The following is a 13039-nucleotide window of genomic DNA, read 5'->3' as shown; positions in this document are numbered from 1 at the left end:
TAAAAAAGGGGGTAAATGTCCAAAACAAAGAAACCGGCCCGGTGCGCGGCAGCGGCAGACGACCCGACTCCCCCTCCCTCTCTCCTCCAAATACGTCTTGAGCTCGACCATTCCCCGGAGGTGAAGGGTCAGGCCCTGTTGTGCTGGTGGCCTGGAGTCGCTGCACGAGGCCGCTGGCGCGCAGATCTGAGGTAGGAGGCGGATCGGCCTCAGGCCCGGCACCGGGCGGCAGCACCGTGACCTCGGGGTGGAGGGGGTCGCTCGGGGTATCCGCGGGCCTCGCTCGGGGTATCCGCGGGCCTCGCTCGGGGTATCCGCGGGCCTCCGGGGGGGGGGTCGCTCGGGGTATCCGCGGGCCTCCGGGGGGGGGGGTCGCTCGGGGTATCCGCGGGCCTCGCTCGGGGTATCCGGGGGAGTCGCTCGGGGTATCCGCGGGCCTCCGGGGGGATCGCTCGGGGTATCCGCGGGCCTCCGGGGGGGGGGATCGCTCGGGGTATCCGCGGGCCTCCGGGGGGGGTCGCTCGGGGTATCCGCGGGCCTCCGGGGGGGGGGTCGCTCGGGGTATCCGCGGGCCTCCCAGGGGAGGGAGCTGAACAACAACTGGCGTTTATATGTAAGGGAGAGGGTCGATGAGGGCAGTGCGGTGGATGTTGTGTATCTGGACTTTCAAGAGGCGTTTGATAAAGTGCCACAAAATAGACTTGTTTACAAAATTAAAGCCCATGGGATTAAAGGGACAGTGGCAGTGGGGACACAGAACTGGCTGAGGGACAGACAGCAGAGAGTAGTGGTGAACGGTTGTTTTTCAGACTGGAGGGAAGTATACAGTGGTGTTCCCCAGGGGTCAGTAATAGGATCACTGCCCCTTTTTGATATATATTAATGACCTGAACTTGGGTATAGAGGGTATAATTTCAAAGTTTGCAAATGACATGAAACTTGGAAATGCAGTAAACAATGAGGAGGATAGTAACAGACTTCAGGAGGATATAGACAGACTGGTGAAATGGGCAGACACATGGCAGATGCAATTTAATGCAGAGAAGTGTGAGGTGATTCATTTTGGTAGGACTAATGAGGAGAGGTGATATAAACTAAATGGTACAATTTTAAAGGGGTGTAAGAACAGAGAGACCTGGGGGTCTATGTACACAAATCTTTGAAGGTGGCAGGACAAGTTGAGAATGCATTTACTAGAATGATTCCAGGGATGAGGGACTTCAATTATGTGGAGAGACTGGAGAATCTGGGGTTGTTCTCCTTAGAGCAGTGAAGGTTAAGAGGAGATTTGATAGAGGTGTTCAAAATCATGAAGGGTTTTGATAAGAGTAAATAAGGAGAAACTGTTTCCAGTGGTAAAAGGGTTGGTAACCAGAGGACACAGATTTAAGGTGATCGGCAAAAGAACCAGAGACGACATGAGGAAACATTTTTACGCAGAGTTGTTATGATCTGGAATGCACTACCTGAAAGGGTGGTAGAAGCAGATTCAATAGAAACTTTCAAAAGGGAATTGGATAAATACTTGAAGGAAGACATTTACAGGGCTACAGGGAAAGAGGAGGGGGTTGGGACTAATTGGATAGCTCTTTCAAAGAGCCAGCACAGGCACGATGTGCCGAATGGCCTCCTGCACTGTACCGTACTATGATTTGGGCCTTTAACGTAGTAAAATGTCCCAAGGCACTTCACAGGAGCAATTATCAAACAAAACCTGACACCGAGCCACATCGGAGATATTAGGACTGGTGACCAAGAGCTTGGTCAGAGAGGTAGGTTTTAAGGAATGTCTTAAAGGAGGAGAGAGAGGTGGTGGGTTAGGGAGGGATTTCCAGAGCTTAGGGCCTAGGCAGCTGAAGGCACGGCCGCCAATGGTGGAGCGATTAAAATCGGGGATGAGCAAGAGGCCAGAATTGGAGGAGCTCGGAGGGTTGTAGGGCTGGAGGAGGTTACAGAGATAGGGAGGGGGCGAGGCCATGGAGGGATTTGAAAACAAGGATGAGAATTTTAAAATTGAGGCGTTCCTGGATTGGGAGCCGTTGTAGGTCAGCGAGCACAGGCGTGATGGGTGAACGGGACTTGGTGCGAGTTAGGATACGGGCAGCAGAGTTTTGGATGAACTCAAGTTTATGGAGGGTGGAAGATGGGAGGCTGCCCAGGAGAGCAATGGAATAGTCAAGTCTAGAGGTAACGAAGGCATAGATGAGGGTTTGAGTAGCAGATGAGCTGAGGCAGGGGCGGAGATGGGAAACAGTTGATACCTGCCTCTCCTAGGGCAGAGCTGTAGCAAATATGAACCGAATAGTTCATAATTTAGGAACAGAAATCCTGCTTGTTTGCTACGAGATAAACTCGTAATGGTTTGTTCACTGACAGAGAAACTCTCAAACACCGTCCCGGCTTCAACTACGGCCAGTCACCAACAGTATAAATAGGCAATAAAAACAGAAAATGCCGGAAAACATGTGGGTCAGGCAGCATCGGTGGAAAGCGAAACAGAGTTAACATTTCAGGTCAATGACCTTTCATCATAATAGTGATATGTCATCTACCTGAAATGTTAACTGCTTCTCTCTCCACTGACACTGCCTGACCTGCTGAGTGTTTTCCAGTATTTTCTGTTTTTATTTGATTTCCAGCATCCACAATATTTTGCTTTCGGAGTGACTGTTAACGAGTCCTTTTGCGTTAGTATAAATAGGCAGTTGTGATTTTTCTTCTTCGGGACCAGCAATGTCCAGGAAGACATTCTTCAGCAAGGCCTCTTTTTGGGAACATTTTTTTGTTGAGTTTTCAAAAGTAACCTTCCTGAAAATATCACTGTCACAGCAGAGCTGCTTTTGGGCAAGTTAGGCATCGAAGCATTACAAACTGGTGCTCGAATCCACTGAGCCATGGAGTGAATGATAGGAGGGTAACTTTACACCAGTGACTCCATTCAAGGCAAGTTCCAGATGTTGGTTTTGAGGCATTCTAGCCATGTAGCGGTTTTTAAAATCAAATCAAATCACAATTAATAACTTGGATCAAGGGAGGAATTGGCAAAGGCTTGATAGCAGATTGTCTGTCCTCATCCTTAACAGGAATGTCATGGAAAGTTTGATGAGGAAAATGCTTATTCCCCAAGAACATTTTTATAAAGTGTAATTCAGAAAATCAGTGCCCTTAAAGCACAGCATAAGCACTTCACTTTTAATTTATATATTTCAATAATGGTCTTTCAGGGATCCTTGATAACTGTTTCTTAAATATTTGTTTTTTGTTGCAGTTTTTCTTGGCAGTTTGGAAAGAAAATTAGGTAAAAATGGCATCGAGATCCCAGGAAATATCAAATGATGAGCGCTTCAGTCAGGTGATGAAGGACCCCAGATTCTGGGAGATGCCTGAGAAGGAGCGCAAGATCAAGATTGATAAAAGATTTCAGGGAATGTTTCACGATAAGAAGTTCAAACTGAATTACACAGTGGATAAGAGAGGAAGACCAATCAGCCACAGTACAACAGAAGACCTGAAGCGTTTTTATGACCTGGACTCCGACGACTCTGACTTGGTCGATAACGAAAGCACAAAGAACAAAAGAAAAGAGAGAGGGAAAAAATTGAAACTAAAAGGAAAAAGTGGTCCTGACAAAGATGCAAAAGACAAAAAGAAGAAAAAGCAGGAGATGTTTTTAAAATCTGGCGTGGACAAGGCAACAGAAAAAGAACCGGGAACTGAGGTGTTAATTGACAATTTTGTTGAAGTCTGTGACAAGATTCAAGTTAAACAGGAAAGGCTTAAAAAGACAGCCAGTGAGATGGGAGTATTAAAAGATGATGGTTCAGAAAGCAGTGATGATGAAGTGGACCACACCAGTGCAAAGCAAAAGAAATCCATTTCCACCCAGAAGAAACAACTCAAGAAAAATATCAACAGAAATCAAGATAAAAAAGTAAAACAATTAGCAGCAGGGAATCAACAAAGCTTAGGAAGAGGTTTGACAAGTCTGAATACAATTAAACCTTGTACTTCAGAAGATGAAATTGAATCAGGTACGTGGCTTTCCTGGATTTATCCTTTTTTATTTCCCTTCCTCTTGTTGACCTTGAGACAAGCCCCCACAAAAATATATCTGACGAGCATAATACAGTCATACGAGTATCATTACATTTCTGTTTGCTTACATTTTACATTTGAAACTTTGGTACTCCAGGTCAGTCCTAATGTGTCAAATGTGTGCCTTAACGCCCAGGCAAACGTTTAATATTTTGTTATTAAACTGGATGTTATTGAACAGTTTCAGAAATGGTCATCTATTTTTTTTGTTTTGAGTTTGCAACTTAAATTCTGTTCGCTATTGGTTTGCTTGGATTAACTATTGACATTAATTTCCTTGCCAATGGCATCACGTTCAGTGTTTTTGAGTTTTTGTTTCAATAATGGTCTTCAGAAATTGGGCTTATGAGTTTCAGCTTGGTTCAGTTGGTAGCACTCTAACCCTAACCCTAACCTTCCACTACAGAGCTGAGCACGTATTCTAGCCTGACACAGTGCAGTATTAAAGGAGTGCTGCATTGTTGGAGGTGCTCTCTGCTCAAGAAGACATAAAAGATCTCAAGACCCCATTTGAAGAAGAGTAGGGAGTTCTCCTACATAAAATTACATAGTATCTACAACACAGAAACAGGCCATTCAGCCCAACTGGTCTATGCTGGTGTTCATACTTTACGTGAATCTCCTCCCACTCCAATTACCTCTTCCCACCCTGCCTCCGTATCCCTCTATTCCCTTCTCCCTCATGTGTGCATAATGCCTTCTCTTAAATGCTGCAATGCTATCTGCTTCAACCATTCCATGTGACAGAGAATTCCACATTCTAACCACTTTTTAAAGAAATTCCTCCTAAATTCTTGATTTGATCTATTATTGGCTATCTTATATTTATTCCTCCTTGCTACGGACTCACCCACAAGTGGAAATAGTTTCTCCGCATCCACCCCATCGAATCCCTTCGTAATTTTGTTGACCTTTATCAGGTCACCCCTTAGTCTTTTTTCCTGAGTAAAGAGTCCCAGCCTGCTCAATATTTCTTGATAGTTGTACCTTCTCAATTCTGGTAATATCCTTGTAACTTTTTCTGTGTTTTCTTCAGTTCTTCGATATTATTTTGTAGTATGGAGATTAGAAATGCACATGGTAGTCCCAAGTGTGGTCCAACCAAGGTGTTGTATAAATTTAACATTACCTCCATACTTTTGTATTATATTCCTCTAGAAATGAACCCCATAACTGTGTTTGCACTCTTTATGACTGTAACAACTTGTGTTGCTACTTTTAATGATTTGTATATCTGTATTGTCAGATCGTTTTGCTCCTTTACCGCATTTAGTTTCTTGCCTTCCAAGGAATAATTGGTCTCCTTATTCCTCCTGCCAAACTGAACCACCTCACACTGCGCTGTATTGAATTTTATTTGCCCGCTCTGCAAGCCTGTTCATGTCTTCCTGTGTTTTGGTGCAGCCCTCTACATTATTAGCTACACCCCAAATTTGGTGTCATCTGCAAATTTCGACACCATGCATCCAATTCCTCAGTCCAAATCATTTGTGAAATTCGTGAAGAACAGTGGTCTTAGCGCAGATCCCTGCAGGTCACCACTTCCCATTTTCTACCAGTCTGAGAAACTATCCATAACTCCTACCCTCTACATTCTGTTTTGTATCTATCTCTCAATCCATTCTGTTACCCGGCCCCTGACTCTACATGCCCTGACCTTTGTCATGAGTCTCTTATGTGGCACTTTGTCAGAGGCCTTCTGAAAGTCCATGTATACCACATCCACTGCATTGCCCTTGGCTACTCTCTGTTATTTCTTCAAAGAATTCAATAAGGTTGGTTAAACATGACCATCCTTTTAGCAATCCATGCTGACGATTTTTTCTTATATCCTCTGTCTCTGGATGTTTTGTTATCTGCTCTTTTAGCAAAGATTCTAGTATTTTTCCTACTACTGATGTTAAGCTAGCTGGTCTACAGTTCCCTGGATTTGTTTTATATCCTTTTTCCTAGATAGGAATTACATTTGCTGTTTGCCAATTCTCTGGCACAATTTATTTTTCTATTGAATTTTTATATATGGATACTGGTGCCTCTGTTTCTTTGAGTATCTGCAGGTACAATCCACCTGGACTCAGGACTTTGTCCTCAGATTTGGCTAAATATCTTCTTTTTTAAAAATCTTAACTGGTGTAATATCCCTGTTGATTTCTTCTATTGTCATTTCCTCTTTGTTCTTCAATGAAAACTGAGGCACTGTATTTATACAGTATCCCTGCCATTACAGTATCATCTCCGGTGAATGTTCCTGCTCATCCCTATCCCTGTTTTAATCTTTTGTTGTTTATGTGCCTATAGAATTCTTTACTGTTTATTTTAATATTCTTTGATATTATCATTCCATATTTCCTCTTCGACTGCCTAATTGTCTTTTTAACCTCTTTCATAAGCTTACCATAATCCCTTTTGTCATCCTCTCCTTTACTCTGTGTTTTGTGTATCCCTTTTTCTTTAGATTCACTTTTATTCCCACCTCGATTTATCAATGGCATCCCATTCTTGGCTAGTTTGTTCTTATTTTACTGGAATATATTTCTCATGAACTCCTGATCTTCCCTTTAAGTATTGCCCACTATTGTTCTACTTTGTCGTCTGTCAGTATTTTTCTCCAGGTTATCTTCCTTAGCTCCGTTCTCATTTGCTCCATTCTCATTTCCTCATAGTTGGCTTCATCGATTACTTTAGTATTTGTACTATCTATATGTCTCAATCATTATCTTAAATTATCATTATCCAGCAGCTTTCATATTCATTTTCTTTCTGGTGCTTGCCCACAATTACCAGATTTATAGAATTCAATTTTACATCTTGCCATGGTGGGATTTGAACTCAAGACCTCTGGGTTGCTAGTTCAGTACACCACCGCCCCTGTATAAATCGCCATCTGTTATCTGTGACGTCTATGCCTCATATCTAACCAAGATGCCGTTTGGTTTTGTGAATGGTGGAACACTTTATGGAGGTGAAGTAAGGAGACCAAGTAAGGGACACGGTGTGACACAGCATACACAAAATGGAGGGTCAGGACAGATGCACCTCTTTTATCAGCCAACAATTGTTTGCTGTTGGACACATTTTTCATTGCGCTGAGAGCAGCAGGACAGTGGAGGCTGCAGACTTCATTGCAGTGGCTGGTTGAAAGCAGGAGAATGCCTTTGAAAACATTAAGAGGTAGAGTTTCCGTGGGGGTTCTCCCCTAACTTTGGTGGAAAATCTACAGAAACAGCTGTTTACGCTGTTTCTCTGGGGTTTCCATCGATCTGCTGGGGTTCAGCGGGAGATTGGAGAACCCGCCTCATGGAAATTGTACCTCTAAGTGTTTTACACTACCTGAATGCACAAGGAGAAAAGTGTTTCTTTTGTAATTTTTTTCCACAAACCATTCCATCACTAAATGTTAACAATTAAATTGAACCTGAAAATTATAAATTGATTTCTCTCTGAGTTGCTAAAAAAAAAATTTCATCTTTCGTCAGGTAGTTTTGAAGAGATGGGACTTTGCCAATACAAGTAAAAAGCAAAATACTGCAAATCTGAAACAAACAGAAAAGGCTGGACACACATGGTGCGCCAATCAGCACCTGTGGAGACCACAGACAGTCAAAGATTTGGGTTAATAACTTTGTTCAAAGTTCGGAGGAAGAGTATGAACCTAAACCATCGACTTTGTTTTCTGATTGATCAGCTTTGTGCTTCCAGCTTTTTCTGTTATTGTTTTGAGGGCTTTAACACTTAGTTTCATCTTTTTAAAAAGTTGTTAGAAAAACAGTTCTGTGCCTCAAAATGTTTTTTTGTACTGAAGTGCTTGTGTAATTGTTTCCGTATTTCAGAAAGTGATGACATCAGTGAAGGTGACAGTGATCACGGTGAAGGCAACTGGTGTGAAAAAGAATCTTCAGGGTCAGATGACCAGAGTCAGGAGGATGAAGATGAAGAAACAAGAGACAGTGAAGATGATGAGGAATCATCTGAGGAGGACAGTGATAGTGACAGTGGCCCTGACTTAGCCAGAGGGAAAGGAAATGTCGAAACAAGCTCTGATGAAGATGACTGTTTTGATGATCTATTAGAAAAGGACCCAGAAATTGAGCACGACTGGGGAGAACTGGCCAAGGATGCTCCACGTGGAGATACGGTACATCCCATGATTGCTTTTTTTTCCCCATTTGATCACATAGGTTGTAAATAAAAATCTACAGATTTTAAGATCAAACCCAGTTATTGAATTACTAATTTTCTACAAAATAATTTAGGAGTTGTAAAAAGTAACAGTGGGGGAATTTTCACAAGATTTCCATAACACTCATCCTGTTTTACCTGATAGGTCACTCGACGGTTAGCAGTTTGCAACATAGACTGGGACAAAATAAAGGCAAAAGATCTGCTGGTATTATTAAATTCTTTCATCCCCCAAGGAGGTGTTGTGTTTTCTGTGAAGGTGAGTGTTTTTAATCTTTTCAATTTTTTTTCCCCTAGTTACATTGTGTTTTTTTTTCCCCCCCCATCCCTCGTTGAGATTTAAAGCCACTTTAACAAAAATAAATTTTGGACTGCTTCTGCAAATTAAAAATGACTGGGTGCCAGTGGTTGCATATTGGGATACATACCATGTGTATTGGCTAGTGGTAGAATTTAGGATTACCTTAAATGTTGTCACTCCTGACACAATTGCATTGCTCTTGCCAATCTCCCAGCCACCTGTTCAGGAGCACTGTAAGTGGAGGCATGGGAACCAGTTCCTTGCCCTTGTGGAACAAAGTATGATGCATGGAACAGAGTTCAGGAGAAAATGTCTCTTTTAAAATTGGGGAGGGAGGTATATGTACATAAATTTTGAAGGAACTGTTCATAGCCCCAGTGATCTAATTTTATAAAATACAAGTGACATTTATATTTTAGAAAGAACAGGAACATGGGACTAGAGTAGACAGCATAGTGCAAGTAGAGGCAGAGGCACAATGGGCTGAAATGGCTTTCTTCTGTCCTTACATTTCTATGGTACACATACCTTTTGGATATTAGCATGGATTAGGGGTGTCACACCATGACGTTTTCATTGATGAATAACTGTAGAAGAAAAATCATGGGAGTATTTATCTTCTTAGTGCTCAGATGTCACGTGTGCTGAGGCAGTGGTGGATCTGCTGCATGGATGTCATACATTAGATGGTTCCTTTATCAGTATTAAACATCCACAATAACTCTAATCTCCTATCTCTGCAGTATTGTGGTGGGGTGATATCTGCTGGTGTGTGGCTTTGCCTTGTGTATACTCCTAAAACTAATTAAAATTAGATATAGCAAATTTTGAAGTGTAACAATGTGTTGATATATTACAGTAATTACATCTTCTGGTTTCTCTCCATGTAATGATTTTATTTTCAAGATACAATGATGATAGATGCACAGATAAAAGATTTTGGAGAGCAGAATACAGTTACTTTGGAACTCAAGAATGGATATAATTGTGTATTGGAATAATTAGAGAATTTGTGCTAAGCAATATATAAATTTTTTAAAATGTAGATTATAATTCTGTTTGGAAAAGTTCAGTTGACATTGTGGATCTTCAGAATAAAGGGAGTAAGCAAAACTCCATTTATCCACTAAAATGCTGGCCTGTGTGTTAATGATTGTTGTATATAAATCATAGAATCTTACAGCAGAGAAAGAGGCCATTCAGCCCATCGTGCCTGCGAAAGAGCAATCCAATTAGTCCCATTCCCATGTGCTTTCCCCATAGCCCAGCAAATTTCCCCAACAACCTAGTTATTAAAAAAAAATTGTCCACTGTGCAGATATTTGAAAAGCAGGTTATGTGTAACTAAAAATATTTTAAAACTGGTTAATATGCTCACTTTAGATCTACCCTTCAGAATTTGGAAAGGAAAAAATGAAAGAGGAACAGTTACGTGGGCCTGTAGAATTGCTGGACAATAATTTACCAGAAGATGCAGACGACGACACAGAAGAACAAAGGTAAACATTGTTTGGTGGACTTCATTTTCCAGCACCTTTTGAACTCTGTAGTAATAGTGCAATAATATTTATATTAAAGGACTATCCTAGGCCGGATGGTTGATTTACCAGTAGTGATATCAAGTTTGCCAAATCCCCTTATGTGTGAATTCCTCTTTGCGACTAAAAAACTTGGAAAGCTGAAGTGTACCAAAGTGGATTCAAAAAGTATGTGTATTTGTCCAAAGTGTTACACTTGAAATCTCCATCAGATGATGTATCAGCAATTGGCAATTATTTCCCACCCCTCTTACGGGACATTTCTTTTCCTTATGCTCTTAATATTATTTAATTATTCACACTTGTTACATCATCTAGGAGGATAAGCAGACTGCCAATGCTGCTACTTAAATGCCCTGTGGCAACTCTCTCTCGATACGTTTCTTTGCTCACTGGCTCCTCCGATGAGGCAGATTGGGAACTCGCCATGGGTTCTAAGACACAAGCTTACGTCATGTCAGCTGATATTAAAGTATATCAATACAGTTATTTTATTCCGAAGGAAATTTATTCCTTAAAGTAATTTCAATTTATACCTGTGCATTGAAAACAAACAAAATTAATTTGCATCTCACCATCAGGACTTCTTTAAATACAAATAATTACTTGTAGTTTTGATAGTTTTATTTGAATCACTGGATTTTTAATGAAATAATTTGCTTTGTCAGTGGGTACTGATAACACAATTGGGCATATAAGATTTGAAGGATTCCCAGACCCACCAATTGAGGGCGCTGCATTATCATGCTAGATCATCCCGGGGTTTATGCCATCCGTACCAATGTTAATTCAGCTCCCTTGCCGTTATCTCCTGTAAGTCAAATCAACATGTATATCTTTCAAAAATTACAACTGGACAGAACAGAAGTAACGGATGTTAGTTTTTTGAAACTGTTTGATTATTGTAAGTAGTCCTTTTTAGTGAGACTCCTTCTTTAACACATTGCATTTTGTGCCTGAAAATCCTATTGGGAAATGGGTTATACTTTTTGGAAAAATAAATCTTGTGTTGCAGTTATACTGCAGGTCATCTTTAAAAGTGGTACCTCTTCTTTGAGCCAGCAATGTCAAGCTATACTGCCGTCAGCACGCTGCCTTATAGTCAGATAAAAGCAGAGGTCTGTGAATGTGTACTTAAGTACATGCGTGGACCTCTGCTGACCAAATCCCAGTAGAGTTTTTAGTGTTAGCGGACTGAATAAGGAGAGAACAAACACACTTCAAAACAAGTAGTGGAATAGAGGGTCTTGGTAGTTAGGATAGACAAATCTTTAAGAGCAGGAGAACAAGTTGATAAACTTGTAAAACAAAAGCACATGGGATCCTAGGTTTTCTAAATACACGTGTTGAGTACAAAGCCAAAGCGGTGATATATAGAATCTATTCAAATCATTGATTAGGCCGCAGTTAGAATATTATGCGCTGTTTTAGGTGCTTCAATTTAGGAAAGATGTCAAGAACATGAACAGGATGGAGCAGAAATTCACTAAGATGAAACCAGGGATGAGAAGCTTTAATTATGGGGCAAGATTAGAGAAACTGGGGCTCTTTTCATTAGAATAAAGGTGGTTAAGAGGTGATCTGATAGTAGTGTTCAAAATTATCAATGGTTTTGACAAAATTAATAGGGAAAAGCTATTTCCAGCCTGTCAATAACTAGAGGCGTAAGTTTAAGATCATCACCAAAAGAATAATGGGAGAGGTAAGATTTTTTTTAATGCAGAGGTTTGTTAAGACTATGGAATGGCCTACCATAAACATTGGTGGAAACAAAATTCATAATGGCTTTTAAAAGGGAAGTGGATATTTATTTGAAAATGGAAAAGAATATGGGGAAAGGGCAGGGAATGGGGGCTAAGTAGATAGCTGTTTCAGAGAGCCAGCATTGGGTGAATAGCTTCCAGTGCTGTAAAATTCCATTCTATTACTGCCCCCTTGACTTCTTGCTAACATTTAAAAACCAAGAGGATAGCTCGTTGCACCACCCGGGAACTTTTTAAACTTTAGTTTTAACTTTTAAAAAGTTGGCATTGCATTAAATGCAGTTATACTGAAAGAATCTGAAACCACTTTGCAGTGATGGACATTTAGGGCATTTATATGCACATTTTGCAGCAAGTATTTTGTTTCTGATTTTTTTTCTTAAAAACGATTATACTTTCTTCATAGAATTATCAGGGAAAAAGTGCGAGAGTATCAGTTCAAACGGCTGAAGTACTACTATGCAGTGGTGGACTGTGATTCTCATGAAACAGCAAACAAGCTTTATGAGGAATGTGACGGAATGGAGTATGAAAGTAGCTGTTCCTATCTGGATCTCAGGTTAAGTAAAGATGTTGAATTTCTATTTCTTTGGCTTGCAAAAGCAACATGTAATTAATTGCATGAGTGAATCTGTAACGGGCAGCCAGCAACTTCTAATTAGCTTTGGTAAATAAATTTTGTGGGGCAGCAGGGCTGCACTGAGCAAATGGAGACCATTTGGCTGCTGCTTCTGGCAGCAACCAGCAGGCATAAACATGACTGGGAATTTACAATGCAACGCACATCTCCCCTCCTCCAATTTGGATTGAGCGCTGATTCCCAAGTGCTAATCTGGCCAAGTTTAGCTGAGGTCAAATTGGGCACTTGCCAAAAGTACCACTTGACTTAACACTGGTTTGGTTGGGGGTGGGATGAACATTGAAGCTGGAGTATTTCCGTGCATACATTTAAATATGCTCACTTATTACTTCAGTTTCTCTACTGATGCATGACTTTGGCTATTTGGATAATAATTTCCTTGGAACTACTTTATTTTTACCTACTGTTGCTGCTTCTGTCATTCAGTTCACAAGATAAATATGGGTGAGGAAGGCCATTCGGCCTATTTTAATTCGTTAATTCAGAAAGAACCTAGGGTACCCTCTCTTCTATCGTTTCCCCT

General features: G+C 41.0%; 1 protein-coding gene across 1 annotated transcript in view; it reads left to right on the top strand.

Moving 5' to 3' along the window:
• Positions 1-84: 84 nt before the first annotated feature.
• esf1 (ESF1, nucleolar pre-rRNA processing protein, homolog (S. cerevisiae)) overlaps positions 85-13039 on the top strand; it is a 45560-nt gene continuing 32605 nt past the window's right edge. Inside the window, exons 1-6 of the mRNA XM_067989464.1 lie at positions 85-191; positions 3269-4031; positions 7926-8230; positions 8420-8533; positions 9959-10074; positions 12283-12435. Coding sequence (XP_067845565.1) covers positions 3305-4031; positions 7926-8230; positions 8420-8533; positions 9959-10074; positions 12283-12435 — 1415 coding nt within the window. The 5' untranslated portion in view covers positions 85-191; positions 3269-3304. The remainder of the gene's footprint in view (positions 192-3268; positions 4032-7925; positions 8231-8419; positions 8534-9958; positions 10075-12282; positions 12436-13039) is intronic.

The sequence above is a fragment of the Heptranchias perlo genome, chromosome 8 (assembly GCF_035084215.1).
Source record: "Heptranchias perlo isolate sHepPer1 chromosome 8, sHepPer1.hap1, whole genome shotgun sequence".
Lineage (NCBI taxonomy): Eukaryota > Metazoa > Chordata > Chondrichthyes > Hexanchiformes > Hexanchidae > Heptranchias > Heptranchias perlo.
The sequence above is the reverse complement of the archived record's forward strand: the minus strand, read 5'-3'. Positions and strand labels throughout refer to the sequence as shown.